Below are 16,530 nucleotides of genomic sequence, written 5' to 3'. Positions count from 1 at the left end.
AATAACGAAGGAGTGGCTTCACAACAACTCCGTGACTGTTCTTGAATGGCCCAGCCAGAGCCCTGACTTAAACCTAATTGAGCATCTCTGGAGAAACCTAAAAATGGCTGTCCACCAACGTTTACCATCCAACCTGACAGAACTGGAGAGGATCTGCAAGGAGGAATAGCAGAGGATCCCCAAATCCAGGTGTGAACAACTTGTTGCATCTTTCCCAAAAAGACTCATGGCTGTATTAGATCAAAAGGTTGCTTCTACTAAATACTGAGCAAAAGGTCTGAATACTTAGGACCATGTGATATTTCAGTTTTTCTTTTTTAATAAATCTGCAAAAATGTCAACAATTCTGTGTTTTTCTGTCAATATGGGGTGCTGTGTGTACATTAATGAGGAAAAAAATGAACTTAAATGATTTTAGCAAATGGCTGCAATATAACAAAGAGTGAATAATTTAAGGGGGTCGGAATACTTTCTGTCCCCACTGTATATAATGCTGCACAGAAACATCTCTGAAAATACTCTGTGATTCCAAGGGGTTACAAGGAGAAAGATGGTCAGGCATGCAAATGGTTAAAAATATAATTGAAGGCTATGGTTTCCTCATACCAAGTACAAAGTCAGAAATCATTCATTATAATACTCCAAATTTTTTTTATGCCGCATTCTAAGACAAATTTTAGGAAATACTCATTCTATGTTCAAAATCATTTAATATTATACTGCAAAAAACAGTAATGATAAAGAAACAGTAATGACAGCATTTATGTCTAATAATCCAGCTAGATCAATCACCTTTTTATCAAGTATGCAAAGGTCTTAACACAGCAGTGAGAATATATTGTGCTAGTGACAAAAAAGCAGAGCACTTTGTTGCATTCCATCATATATACCTTGGTCACATCCTATTAGAGTACAGCTGTCTAGAAATACAGTAAGCTAAATCCCATTTACCCTGGAAAACATGTTTTCAGTATTACCGCATGACCACAATAGATATAACATACCTCAAAATGTTGATCTATAAGTTCAAAATATTCTTGCAATGGAACTTGTCCAGAAAAGGAGCACGTGAAGTCTTTAATTCCTTGTTTCAGGAAATATTCCTCAAGACGCAAGATGAGCTCTTTTGTAATAAGCCATAGATCCTCAAATTGTTCACTCTGGATCCTATATCTCTCTAAAAAATGGAGACAGAAAATACATATATTTTAATAGTTAGTGCACTGTAAATATGTTTTTTTTTTTTTTTTTTTTTTTTTAAGTGTACACAGCACCCTTAGGGCCAACCCTGGGCATACAGGGTTTGCTGACAACAAACACTCAATGCAAAGTAGCAGCTTCTTTAGAAATTCAATATAAACTATCTTAGATCTGAAGCTATAAACATATCCTTTAGCCAATATAGTAAAGAGAATTTTGCTTGCAATGGGCAAACCCCAGCCTTAAGTATCTGGGATTCAGGATCACCCCTAACCACGGCAAACTTTATGTAGCTAACTTCTACCCCCTCTTAGCTAAAAATCCATGCACACCTTCAGCACCTGCAGTTGTTAACACCCACACGGTTGGGAGAAGCAATGCTTTCAAAATGACCACAAATACCATATCTGTTCCAGATGCTTTGCATTTATACTCCTGAGTCCCTAGTCCTCCTTCTCAAATGTCTGCTCTGTACTTTTAAAAATGAATTCGGGACAACAAACCCTCGAGTATATACTTGTTTCTTTTTACCTTTACTATACATAACAAGTGTATAAGCCCTCCCAATATGCAGTGCATCCGGAATGTATTCACAGTGCTTCACTTTTCCAAATTTTTTTATGTTACAGCCTTATTCCAAAATGGATTATTATTATCATTATTATTTCCCTCAGAATTCTACAAACACATTTTTTGCAGCTTTTTAGGCTAGGTTCACACTGTAGCGATGCAGGAACCAGCGCAATTCCAGTGCCTGTTCCCGCGTCACATCCCTCCCACAGGCAGTTCACAGTGCCTCCTGTGAACCACTGCAGGGGTCAATACAATGTTAATGACACCCCCAGATCAGTTCACAGATTTCAGTGCGAACTGTGGATACGGACAAGAATCAGATGACATGGGTGAGAACACCCATGCCATCTGATTCCAGTTCCTGCACCTTTTTTGTGCAAATCCAATGCGAGTTCAGCTATTACAGCAGCACCATCTTGAATTTAAACGCATTGTATGGTGTGCCCCCCAAATATGTTCTTGCGCATTGCACAGACATCGCATGTGATCGGCACCACAGTGCGGGTGCAAATCACATGCAATGTCTGTGTTCGCTACAGTGTGAACCCAGGCTCACAAGTGTTTTTTAAGCATTTTAGAAGCGTATTACAAGGATTTTACAGCTTCAGGTGTTTTGGTTTAGCCAATAGAAAGCACTAGGGGAGGAGAGGGAGAGTAAATTAGGGGTGAAGAGCTGCTGTTTGAGCAGAAAACAAGCAACAAAACGCTTGTAAAACACTCAAGTCAGGCGTTTCTATTGAAGTCTATGGGGTCAAAAAACGCTTGCAATTTCCAAAAAGAAGCTTGTGTACTTTTTGAGTGACAGGTGTTTTGCTTCAAGCGACAGAATGCTCATATGAACAGGGGCAATTTAAATGAATGTGATTTGGCTTGTTGAGCGTTTTAGAGCTACAAGCTTCAAGCAGAAAATCACTCAGGTGTGAACGAGGCCTGAGAAAGAATGAAATTCTGCATGTTGAGCATAGTCAGGCGTAGGGAAATGAGCATTACAATGTCCAAGTGTGAATAGTGGCTATATTTGCAAACATGGCAAAGTTAACAAGCGTCTACTGCACCTGGGGATGAAAGTGATAAGGAACATAAATATATGACCTAAACATCTGAAGCTTTTTCAAGGGATGAAGCTGTGACGGAAGTCAGCAGCAGGAAAACAAGATACTTGTTTATTTCAGGTCAGGTGCCTGTGTAGAAAAAAGTATTTGATCCAATCATATGGCAGTTTCTTAGGGAGAAAGAGACTATGGAGCGTGCTGCAGAGTTTTGGCTTTAAGACTAAATAGGTTTAATAGCTGTATGTAAACCCACAGTTATTCTTATGCTTCAGTTCCATCATAGAAAAAAAAGTGCAGGTGCTAGCTTTAACAGATGTTTTTGCAGAAACCATTACATGTCCTAGTCATTTTGATTGCTCAAATAAAATATGCAGTTTGTGCATCAGTGAGTTTATTAATTATTAAAAATACCGGTACAAATCGAATACATTTACCCTTCCATTAGTCATTAAGTATATAGGTAGAATGCATTGCTTCAGTTCTACTATATTACGGCCAGTTAAGTTAAAACTTCTTAACAAAAACAGGAGCTTAGACCACAATTTCTGACACTTATCCCTAGATTTATGGGATTTACACAAATACAGTATTTGTCTTGCAAGGTACATTAATATATGTAATATATCATTTACAGTGTTTGTATTATACTTCCTGAATATACTTCAGTAAACTGTACTGTATAACGTACTATATATTGTAGAAGATGAACATTTAAAGTGAAATTGAACTCCAAAAACTAAAAACCACTGACAGGTAGAGTTTTTATGACAGAGGGGACTCTATTGGTCTCTTCTGTCATAATTGCTTCACCCTACCTGTCAGCGGTAATTTACATTGAACCACGCACACACAGCTCTCTGTACATTTACAGGGAGTGATGTCATCATGGCCCGGCCATTCAACCAACTTAACAGACTGAACCCAGAAGGAAGGGAACAACGCTGGAGCACATCATTTGGCAAGTAAGCCTGCCATAATGTGCTAATATATTGTGCATACTACACATTAAAGCATGCATCCCCTGGGTGCCCGCTTATTTAAAAAGAAAAAAAAAAAAGAAAAAGAGAAATAGCATAGTTTAATTCCACTTTTAAATACAGTGAGGAAAAAAAATATTTGATCCCCTGCAGATTTTTGTAAGTTTGCCCACTTACAAAGAAATGAAGGGTCTATAATTTTTACCATAGGTGTATTTTAAATGATAGAGACAGAATATCAACCAAAAATCCAGTAATAAAAAAAAAACACGATACAAATGTTATAAATTGAGTTGCAGTTCAGAGAGTAAAATAAGTATTCAATTCCTAAGCAAAACATGACTTAGTACTTGGTGGAAAAACCCTTGTTGGCAAACACAGAGGTAAGACATTTCTTGTAATTGATTACCAGGTTTGCACACATCTCAGGAGGGATTCTGGTCCACTGTTCTTTACAGATCTTCTCTAAATTCTTAAGGTTTCTTGGCTATCGCTTGGCAACTCAGTTTTAGCTCCCTCTATACATTTCCTGTAAGATTAAGGTCTGGAGACTGGCTAGGCCACTCTATGACCTCAATGTGCTTTGTTTTGAGCCACTCCTTTGTTGCCCTGGTTAATGTTTTGGGTCATTGTCATGGTGGACCCTTCCACGACCCACCTTCAGTGTTCTGGCTGAGGGAAGAAGGTTTTCATCCAAGATTTTACAATACATGGCCCCGCCCATTGGCCTCTCAATGCGGCAAAAGCGGCCTGTACCTTTAGCAGAGAAACAGCCCCAAAGCATAATTTCTCTACCTTTGTGCTTGACTGTAGGGATGGTGTTCTTAGGGTCATAATCAGCATTTTTCTTCTTCCAAATACAGCGAGTTGAGTTAATGCCAAAGAGTTTAATTTTGGTCTCATCTAACCACAGCACTTTCTCCTAATCCTTTTCATGAATCATTTTGATGGTAACTGGCACACTTCAGATGGGCCTGTACATGTGCCTTCTTGAGGAGTGGGACCCTGCAGGCACTGCAGGATCTCAATCCACGGCAGCATATTGTATTACCAATGGTTTGTTTGGTGACTGTGGTCCCAACTGCCATGAGATCATTCACAAGATCCTCCCGTGTAGTTCTGGGCTGATCCCTCACTTTTCTCATGATCATCTTTACCCCATAAGGCGAAATCTTGCATGGAGCTCCAGAATAAGGACAATTGATGGTTATTTTGTATTTCTTCCATTTGCGAATAATCGCTCCAACAGTTGTCCACTTCTCACCAAGCCTCTTGCTGATGGTCTTATGGCCATTCCAGCCTTGTGCAGGTCTACAATCTTGTCCCTGATGTCCTTTGACAGCTCTTTAGTCTTGCCCATGATAATGAAGTTTGAATGGAAGAAAAGGATTCTGTGGACAGGTGTCTTTATTCACATAACGAGTTGTCATTAGGAGCACCTTCTTAAATTCACAGGACTAATCTGTGTACGACATGAGCACATACTGTAGCCAGTCTGTGGGAGCCAGAATTATTGTTGGTTGATAGGAGATAAAATACTTCTTTTACTCACTGAACTGTAACTCAGTTTATAACATTTGTATCATGTGTTTTCCTAGGTTTTTGGTTGATATTCTGTCTTTATCATTTAAAATACATGATAACAATTGTAGACCCTTAATTTCTTTGTAAGTGGGCAAACTTACAAAATCTGCAGGGGATCAAATATCTATTTTCTCCACTGTAACTGGCTTTGTTTCTCACTATAGTTCTGCTTTAGTACACAAAACACTGCACTCACGTGATGTTTTAGAAGCAAGTAGTGTGACCTTGTGCCCAGCAAGCAACTGGAATCCTAAAACACTGATCTGGTCATCTTCTGTACGTTCTATAAAATCTGAAAATAAAGTAATCTATGTGATTAAAAGCCTTAACACAAAAACAGCAATTTCAAGGAACAAATTAAAGAAATTAATGAATTGATAGTACTGGTTAGGAAAACACCATAATTGTGCTGTGTCTGTGTTCTATGAAATTTGCAGTCAAATTTTGCAGGGTGCAGGGTGGTGTGCTGTCAAAATTCCAAGGCAGGTTTGAATCTGATTAGAGACTGTGAGAGACTTCTTAGGCAAGAGGTCGTCAACCCCCGGGCCGCGGCCCAACACCGCGCCATAGCGCCTCTATTGCCGGGCCACGCCGCGAAAGAGACTGTCAGCGTTGCAGGAGCCCAAGCAGAGAGATTACATAATTTCTCATTGCCCACACCGCTGTTCCATCCTTACATACAGGGCCACAAAGGCTGCTCTACACAGAGGTGCAGCCGCGGCCAATGAGAGAGAGAGAATGACATCATCTCTCACCGTCCGCCCTCTCTATATGTGGAACAGTACCTTCCAACCCATGGGCACAGCTAGCTTTACCCGCAATCCGCGCTAAGAGACTGTAAGTACAGTGTACTCTGCACTGTTGGGGTGGGGGGGTGGGACTTGATTTTCCCGTTAAATAAATAACAGTGACAGGCTGCTATTTTTTTGTGGCAGTGACAATCCACATCTGGTGGCAGGTCGCAGTAGTGGGAGGCTGCAGCAGTGACAATCCACATCTGGGGGCAGGCAGCATGGCAAGTGACATTCCTCAACTGGTGGCTGGCAGCATGGCAAGTGATATTCCTCATCTGGTGGCAGGCAGTATGGCAAGTGACATTCCTCATCTGGTGGCAGGCAGCATGGCAAGTGACATTCTTCATCTGGTGGCAGGCAGCATGGCATGTGACATTCCACATCTGGTGGCAGGCAGCGTGGCAAGTGACATTCCTCATCTGGTGGCAGGCAGCGTGGCAAGTGACATTCCTCATCTGGTGGCAGGCAGCGTGGCAAGTGACAAGCTTCATCTGGTGGCAGGCGACGTGGAAAGTGACAAGCTACATCTGGTGGCAGACAACGTGGCAAGTGACACGCTCAGGGCTACCACTGATTCTGCATTACCGTGAGTTGAACTATTTAATTTTATATTACAATGTAATATAAGAAATAATGCGCTTCAATCATCCTGACGCCATACATACCATGGTGCCGTGATGATTGAAGCGCCAACACCAGCTATTGCCCCGATAAATTGCCCACAAAAGATCTTCCACGCAGCCGGTCCCCGGTGCCAAAAAGGTTGGGGACCGCTGTGTTAGGCCACATTCACATTGGGTGTTTAGCACCAATGCATAAGGCTCCAGCGCTTAGGTGTGGGTGGAAGGTACAAAGCGCACTGTCCAGCTTCACTGCAAACAGCCTGTCAAACTCTTTGAGAGGCTGACAACTGCTTGGACGGGGCTGGATAGTGCATCAAGCGAGACTTGTGTTTAGATTGTATGTGCCCTGGGACGATTGGTCACAACACAGACAGATTGCCTTCTAGGAAATAATCCCTGAGCGCATACTGCTCTAAATGTAAAGTGCTTTGTCCAGCCCCACCCAGTAGCAGCAGCTGTCACCTTCTCAGCTACATACAGTATACAGCCTTGTGTGCCAGGTTTGAGCCCAAACCTTCCCATCACACACCTAGAACAAAAGAGAGTCGGGCTGGGTGGCGCTCAGCCATTAAAAGGCAGCTTTGTACTCAGTGAATGCATACAAAGTCTCCTCTGATTGGATGAGGTGGAGAGGTGATCTGATGACATAATGATCTCTGCCTCAGCCAGTTAGAGCAAATCAGTTTTCTAATTCTTTCCTCACCTGTCTAATCTGTAAAATATTTAGTATACATTTAGTGTCATAACCCAAATTGTCACATACACCAAAGCAACAAGAACCTTAGTCACAAAAGAACCTTAGTCACATTACTGTGGAAACTCACTGGCTTTTTTAAACTATTCTTTATATTCTTGTTATTATGGTTTCCTTCTTGTCCTATGTATTATACTAAAAGGAAGAGTTATAAAAAAAAATAATTGACTTAAAGCTCACCTGGAAACATGTTGATGAGGTTGACAGGAGGTTTGTTGGTATCAATGGTCAGCTTATGGTTTGCTGCTTTAGATGGCTGGACGGGGGAACAAATTAATCGTAACGGAAGACGAAATTTACACTGTGCAATGCGGGGAACACCTGGTATGAAAAACACAGTACAATGGATTTACATGCACAGCTCTGATCTGTGAAATGGTTTACTGTATGACAAATAGCTTATTTCCTATTTAACTAAAATTATTATATATGCTGGCATTCATGCATTGTATATAATGTATGAATACCATTATTTTGGCATTAATAATTGCAGACACAATGAAGTTCTCCAATTGCAAAAATATTCTAGCTGGCTTATATACAATATGTAGTTGACCAAGTTCAATAGATTTTCATTGTTTAAAAACATTTGTAATTGGTTAAAAACTCAAACATGCACACACAAGCACAAACTATATTTGTACCGCAAATACACTGTATACAAATGCATCTATGACCAGCATTGCAAATCATTGCTTGATAACAAAAGTAATAAACATTTTTACTGTTACTATTAAAGTGGTTGTAAACCCTTACAGACCACTTTGACCTACAGGTAAGCCTAGATTAAGGCTTACCTGTAGGTCCAAGAAATATCTCCTAAACCTACACGGTTTAGGAGATATTTGCAAAAAGACAGGCACTGCTGTCTACGGCGCAAGAAAAAAAAGGTTTTCTAAAGGGCTATAAACATGGGCCAAATATCTTACAGCATTGGCCAGTTTAACAGAAACAGTGTGTACAGCAACAGCTGACCACCGTTGTGTTCAGGTGGGGGGGGGCTATCAGAACACAATATTAAGCCTTTGTGTATGGCCTTTAAGAGAGGGTGATGAAGGGGCGTGGCCTGACCTGGCATGAAGATGGCTGCCTAATCCAGTAGCTCCTGCTATCCGACGACTTACCATCTGCCTAACGGTGATCCAAGCAACCCTTGCTCGGCCAAAACATGGGGACAGCCTCCCGGAACGCTTCAACATCCCGATCACGCTCTCCCAGAGAACAATCGGGCTCCTCAGGCCCCAATAATATCCCTGAAATGTTCCGGACTGGACGGGGCAATATTGCGGCTCTCCGCCACAGTACCTCAGAGGCCACAATCTCCTCACAAATAGATCATATACCCCGCAGCCTAACGTCTAGCCAGACGACCGAAAACACAACAGAAGAACGATCCTTACCTCAACTGAACATACAAGACCTACGGATGATAGCCGCAGACATTAAAGATACTCTCTCGGCAGCAATCTCAGAACTGCGCATCGACATACGCGCCCTTTCCAATAGAGTACAGGCGGCGGAACAAATGGCGGACCGCCAAGACCTGCAACTACGCAAGACAACGAGGCATGTTGATACACATACACTGCAAATGAGAGAAATGCAGAGACACCTCGAGGATCTTGACAACCGTGGCAGACGCCACAACTTGCGGGTCAGAGGAGTGCCAGAATCGATTGAAGGTGAACAGATCACCCACTCTACAATCAGCCTGTTCAACGGCCTTTTAAGCAGACCACTGCAGACACCTATTGAATTAGAGAGGATCCATAGAGCACTGAGGCCAAAGGGGAAAGACACCGATCCCCCACGGGACATCATCTGCTGTCTGACAGACTTTAAACTCAAAGAAGAGATACTTAAGCAGGCCAGAGGCGTTCCACAGATCGTACATGAAGGGAAAACTGTTCAAATTTATCAAGACCTATCAAGCATAACCCTCCAACATCGCCGTGATTTGAAACCCCTGCTGGACACTCTACGCGCAAACAGCATCATATACAAATGGAAATTTCCTTTCTGCCTGGCTGCCACCTCACACGGCCGAACAGCATACCTTAAAGTGCCTGAAGATCTCCCCATCTTCTGTGATACTCTACACATACCGAGAGTAGAGGTGCCCAACTGGTATGCAGATTTTCGACGCTCCGCAATCCGCAGAGATCACCCGCCTGAAGAACCTATGGAGGCCTCCAACACAGACCAACGGAGAAGAAGATCCCCCTCTACCACCCCGCCTCATGGTACACACCGTACTAACCGACGCAATCAAAGCCCACACTCTCCCACCTACAGGAGAGCCAGGAGGGGACGCTGATACCCACCTCAGTCGGTTGTTGACATCTGGGCCCCAGTACCTGTCCCTATGCCTGGTAGATCACGGCAGTTACTGACCCAGACACAGCTCTTCTCAACGTCATTTTTATTGCAGTTATATCTAGATTCTCCGGTTTATACTTTCTTTTATATTTTACTACCACCGCGTACCAGACTCATTGCCTTCACAAGGGATCCATGTCAGGTATCTGCACGCGGAATCCCAACCTCCGTGCTCCTAAGATGATGCCACATAGCCTCCCCATTCTAACCACAGAGGCCTGAAATGAACCATACATACTACAACTACCAGAATGCACAGCGCTGGCCACTCGGAAACCGTGAGTGACCTCCCTAGCATCACACCAGCTTCCGGCACCTCACACTCTCATCACCACCGACGCGACGGACACAGAGGACTGATGACAGCTCGTCCTCTTCACGGAACAGGATCTACTACTCACCGGACAACATTGGCGCCTTAACCTGGCTTATCACGGGACTCCCGCAAGTCTGCGACCACCTCTCAACTCCGGACTCCTGCTATCTCGAATTGACGAGCCACGACCTACATCCCCACAGCTCGACATCATCCAGAGGAAAACACACTTTAGATCTGATGCCATCCCCAAGCTACGGAACACTTTCCCACTGTTTACCACGCGACCAATAATGACGCCAAATCTAAAGGAGTCTGCATCCTTATTTCAAAAAAGTGCCCTTTTATAGTTACTGATGTACACCGAGACCCTGCGGGGAGATTCCTCTTCCTCAAGGGTTCTATACATAACAAGACCTTCACCATTGCCAACCTGTACGCTCCAAACTCACGACAAGTACCGTTCTTCCGCAACGCACTACAGCTCCTCACGACTTTTAGCACTGGCAGCCTTATAGTAGGCGGCGACTTTAATGTCCCGCTCGATCCCTCCATGGATACATCCAATGGTACATCTTCCTCTACTTATAGGGCTTTACGCGCAATAAAAACACAATTCAGGGAATTGCAACTACACGATGCCTGGCGCACACTCCATCCCACATGTAAAGACTTCACCTTTTTCTCCCCGCCACACTCCAAATATTCCAGAATAGATTACTTCTTCATCTCCCAAAACAAACTTTCAATACTTCACAAGTCCTCAATTGACCCGATGATACTTGCAGATCATAACCCGGTTTCCATGACCCTACACATTCCTAACAAAACTACCCGCGTCCACATATGGCGTTTGGACAACTCCCTACTCACAGACACCGAAATCTCACAAAAGGTTTCCGAACACCTACGTAACTATTTCTCGGACAACTGTCAGGGCGACTCTGCTCCAGACATAGTGTGGGCCGCACACAAATGTGTTATAAGAGGCACATTCTTATCACAGGCCTCACATAGAAACAGACTTCGAAAAGCAAGAATTGAGGAACTAACTACACGCATTTCTGTTCTAGAACGGAAACATAAGGCATCTCTAGCCCTAGAAGCACTGACTGAACTGACTCAACTACGTACTGAACTCTTAGAAGAATTGCACAAAAACGTCAAACGGAAATATATGCTCTCACAAAAATGCTTTTACGAATTTGGCAATAAATCCGGGAAGATGTTGGCTAGAGCAATACAGGCAAAAAAGGCGGCCCACACTATACACTCCATTGTAGACCCCTCGGGTAAAACTCTGGTAAAATCTGAAGACATAGCGGAGCAATTTGTGAACTATTACACAAACCTATACAATATACGTGCCCCCCAATTGTCTCCCACCCTGACCGACAGGAAAGAGGCAATACACAACTTCCTTTCCCAATACGCACCCTCACCCATCCGGACCGAAGACTCAATGTCCTTAGACGTCCCCTTAACGACAGAAGAGATCACCTTAGCACTAAAACAGATGAAACCGGGCAAAAGCCCCGGACCGGATGGGCTGACGGTCGGTTACTACAAATCCTTTCCTGATCTACTATTACCTCACCTTGTCCAAGCCTTTAATAGTCTATCCCCTGCCACTACGGCCTCCAAAGATATAATGGAAGCCCATATCACCCTAATCCCCAAACAGGGGAAGGATGACAAAATTGGTCTCTAATTACCGCCCTATCTCTCTACTTAATGTAGACGTTAAACTGTACGCCAAAGCAATAGCCAATCGACTCCTACCCATGATCCCATCTTTAATCTCCACAGACCAAGTTGGTTTTGTCCCCGGTAGGGAAGCTAAAGACAATACTACCAAAGCCCTAAACATACACCATTGGCTGACCTCCACTAATACTAAAGGCTTCTTCCTATCCTTGGAGGCGGAGAAGGCGTTTGACAGGTTGGCATGGGACTTCATGGAAACCACCCTACAAACCATAGGCCTCCCGCCGAGACTTGTCAACATGATTTTAATTCTCTACTCTTCCTCCACAGCCAAAGTCCGAGTGAACGGTGGACTGTCGAGCGCCTTCTCCGTGTCCAACGGTACCAGACAGGGATGCCCCTTATCCCCCTTGATCTTCATACTAACAATGGAACCCATGTTACGCAGACTTAGGGAAAACTCAGACATCAAAGGCATTCAAATTAACCAAACACAATACAAAGTAGCCGCTTACGCGGACAATGTCCTACTATTCCTCACAGAACCGACCACTACCATCCCGAACCTGCTACAAGACTTTGCTCTTTTTAAATTCTTATCGAATTTACAAATCAACTTCTCCAAATCCAAGGAACTTAATGTATCACTTTCCCAAGAAACAGTCACGCAATGCAAACATAATTTTCCTTTTGGATGGGAAACACAAGCCATAAAGTACCTTGGCATTAACATCCCCACCAAACTCTCAGAACTGTTCAAGCTAAACTTTTTACCAATCCTACAAACCATCGAAAATGATCTTCAAAAATGGCAAGCTGGACCATTTTCATGGTTTGGAAGAATAGCTATTTTGAAAATGAACGTTCTATCTAGGCTACTTTATCTTCTTCAAACCATCCCTATACTGCTCCCACACTCCTTCTTTGCCAAGTACAAAAGAATTTGTAGAAAATTCATTTGGCTATCCAAACAGCCTCAATTGAACTGGCACAGACTGACAACTCCCAAACTACAGGGAGGATTGCAGGTCCCAGACATACAAACTTATTACCAGGTCTGCCATCTAGTCAGAATTGTAGACTGGCACGTACACGGCAAAGAAAAAGAGTGGGTAAATATAGAAAATGCCTTTACCGAAATCCCGTTAAAACTCCTCCCTTGGATCAACCCAAAAATGATCCCGAAAACAACCACTCTGAATCCCCTAATCAATTCCACCCTATTAAACTTTACAAAATCGTGCAAAACCCTTAAGATCCAACCCATATCGGGACCACTAATGCCTATTGAAGACAACCCGGAATTTTCGCCGGGTGTCTCCTTACTCCTCCCAGCCAGAGATCCTTACAGACCAAGGCTCCTAGCCCCGCAACTTTTCCATCAAGGAACTATACTATCGCACCCAGCTCTGACAAACAAATTTCCAGAATATCACATCCCCTTCTACAAGTATCTGCAGATCCGCCATTATTTACAGAATCTCCAACACAAAGACAACATACACAGGGAACTCACACCCTTCGAACTTTTATGCTCCAACACTGAACCTCAAAGACACCTCATTTCGACCATTCACGCACTTTTCTCCTCACATCAACACATTGAAACAGATACACTGGTAAAACAATGGGAAAATGACCTGCATACAACCCTAACCACTGACGACTGGAAAAGTGCGCTCTCTCACATACACAAAGGGTCCGGCAACGTAGCAACACAGGAGTGCAGGTTCAAAATCTACTCAAGATGGTACAAGACTCCCGACAAAATCAACAAATTTTTACCCACTGTATCCCCCAATTGCTGGAGATGTAACGCTGCCAAAGGTTCCCTTATCCACATCTGGTGGGAATGCCCTCTCATTCAATCCTACTGGGCTGCTGTTCACAGTTTAATCACTCAGATCACCACTTACACCCCAGACTATACTCCGGCACAATACTTACTCCACCATACCTCGATTCCCCAACGTATATACAAGAAGTCACTTACTCTCCATCTCATTAACGCAGCAAACCTATGCATCCCCGTGCACTGGAGAAGCACGTCCCCTCCCTCGATCCCAGAGTGGATCCAGAGAGTGGACAGGATAGCTGACATAGAAAATCTCATACATCAAACCTCCGATTCTCCATCCAAATATAAAGATACTTGGACATGTTGGACCCATTTTAAACAAACGCACCTAACACACACTCAGACAATCCTCCAATCCAATACCACTGGAGCCGACACTGGCCGGTTAGCTCATCCCCACACGAACCATTAAATATACATATTGTCCTATCCCTCCGTCTTCCTGTCCTCCCATCCCCTCTTTCATGTCTTATATAAAGCCCTGCCAATTGACTACTCCCTTTTTCTCCATCACCTTTTTTTTAACATTGTGAAGACTACCGCCTTACATGAGGCACATTACCGACATGCCCTACTTATAGGCAAATTAATATACCCACTCTGGGCACAGTTAGCACCCTATTGGGGTGCCCAGGGTTCTGGGTAACTCTACTACCGTCGGTCAAGATCATACTCATTACGAATACCTTATATCACACTTAACCCCACTCAGGATCCGCTCACTGCATTCGATCAGACAGTTCCATGTAAAACAGAGGATATGTTCTTGTTGTTTCTCTTTTACTTTTTAACATGGAATGTACTCATCAACTCATTAATATTGTAGGCCTCTGAAATTCTGTCTGAATTTATCCTTTACTTGATTCTGTTTAGTTTATTCTTCATATGAATCTATATGTTGACTGTAGACTACTCCCTGCTGTATTGGTCTACCACTGTATTGTGATTTGTAATCTGTGAAAACCCAATAAAATGTTTTAAAAAAAAAAAAAAAAAAAAAGAGAGGGTGATGTCACTGTCCCTCTAGTGACATCCTGGGAATTATGTCTTGTGATCTTATGAAGATGCTTCAGCAAAGTGCAGGACAATCTTTTTTTTTGATCTCTGGATCCTCAGGATGTAGCCACAGGGCCAGTGACACAAGTAGTGCCGGTTTACATTGGGGCGACCTGTCAGGTAACTTAGACGTCTGACAAGTCGTGCTCCATGCAGTGCAATGGAACCATTCTAACGGGAGTGACTCAAGTCGCTCTGACTTAGAAAAAGCTTCCTGTACTGCTAACTGTGCTGAGGTCGCGCTGTGCGGGGCAGTTTCAGAGTCGGGCGACTTTAAAGCCACCCCTGTGTGAACCGGCACGTACCGTATATGTTTTACTTTACTTTTGTTTTTCTTTCCCTTTTTCCTTTTTTATCTTTTCTTGCATCTCAGGACTGCTGATCTCCTGCAGCTACGTTCTGTCTAAATGCATGCATTCCAGTGGTGGTTGTCTCTATTGGAAGCCTGTGCAACAGGGTGACAATGGATCAGCACTACTGAAACATAGGGACAAATCGCACTGTCACCCTATAACAATCTAATTTAAGAATTGTCTGTATTGCTTTCAGCTTCGATCACGTTCCTATTTCTATAAATTGATTTTTCATTTATTTTACTCTTTTACATACCGGGAATTTGAAAGCTTAGTATTATTATCTGCTGATGTCGAATTGGGCATTCAAACATTTCAATAGCAATTCCTCAAATGTTTTTTTTTATCTGTAATTGTGACAACTGGCAACAGATAATTAATAACAGTTTGTAACAAAGCCCATAGGCTAAATATGTAGCACAGTGTAATTATTAGTTGTTAATTCTGTTAAAAAATACTGTAATTAATTGTAGCCGCAGGAAGACACTCTGGTCTCCTACCGTATGTCTGTGTCTTAGGTATCAATCAATGGAAAAATGTTGTGCCACACTACACGTTTCCCTTTGTACCTAACTACTATTAAAGGCATCTGTAGTTAGATGGAGCCGTTTGCTCTAACATATGAAGCATCATTTTGATCTGAGTCACATTTGCGAGCAGCATTTATTAGACGTCCTTTCATCCCATCATTAGGCATGTAATGCAGGTCACTAAAGGGCAGAGGTGAGCTCTGTCTAACTCATAAATGCTTTGAAAAGGGGCAAATATTTCAGATGGCTAACTTTTAACTTGGATACACTTTTCAGGCTTTTGCAGGTCTAGCCTAGATGCAGACTTTCAACAGTTCAGATATAGTGTGTACATGTACAGTGGGTCAAAAATGTATTTAGTCAGCCACCAATTGTGCAAGTTCTCCCACTTAAAAAGATGAGAGAGGCCTGTAATTGTCATCATAGGTATACTTCAATTATGAGAGACAAAATGTGGAAACAAATCCAGACAATCACATTGTCTGATTTTTGAAAGAATTTATTTGCAAATTATGGTGGAAAATAAGTATTTGGTCAATATCAAAAGTTCATCTCAATACTTTGTAATATATCCTTTGTTGGCAATGACAGAGGTCAAATGTTTTCTGTAAGTCTTCACAAGGTTGTCACACACTGTCGCTGGCATGTTGGCCCATTCCTCCATGCAGATCTCCTCTAGAGCAGTGATGTTTTGGGGCTGTCGCTGGGCAACACGGACTTTCAACTCCCTCCAAAGGTTTTTTTATGGGGTTGAAATCTGGAGGCTGGCTAGGC

The 16,530-nt window shown here is 42.8% G+C and overlaps 1 protein-coding gene across 5 annotated transcripts in view; it reads right to left on the bottom strand.

Moving 5' to 3' along the window:
* The window catches only part of BBS9 (Bardet-Biedl syndrome 9), a 580,121-nt gene that overhangs the window by 262,825 nt on the left and 300,766 nt on the right, over window positions 1–16,530 (bottom strand). For all 5 annotated transcript variants that reach the window (XM_073630475.1, XM_073630476.1, XM_073630474.1 and 2 more), the window contains 3 exons: window positions 7,738–7,878; window positions 5,583–5,678; window positions 1,005–1,177 (listed from right to left, as the gene is read on the bottom strand). In XM_073630475.1, coding sequence (XP_073486576.1) covers window positions 1,005–1,177; window positions 5,583–5,678; window positions 7,738–7,878 — 410 coding nt within the window. The remainder of the gene's footprint in view (window positions 1–1,004; window positions 1,178–5,582; window positions 5,679–7,737; window positions 7,879–16,530) is intronic.

This window comes from Aquarana catesbeiana, linkage group LG05, assembly GCF_042186555.1.
Source record: "Aquarana catesbeiana isolate 2022-GZ linkage group LG05, ASM4218655v1, whole genome shotgun sequence".
Classification (NCBI taxonomy): domain Eukaryota; kingdom Metazoa; phylum Chordata; class Amphibia; order Anura; family Ranidae; genus Aquarana; species Aquarana catesbeiana.
Note: the sequence above shows the minus strand (reverse complement) of the source record. Positions and strands in the feature narration are given on the sequence as shown.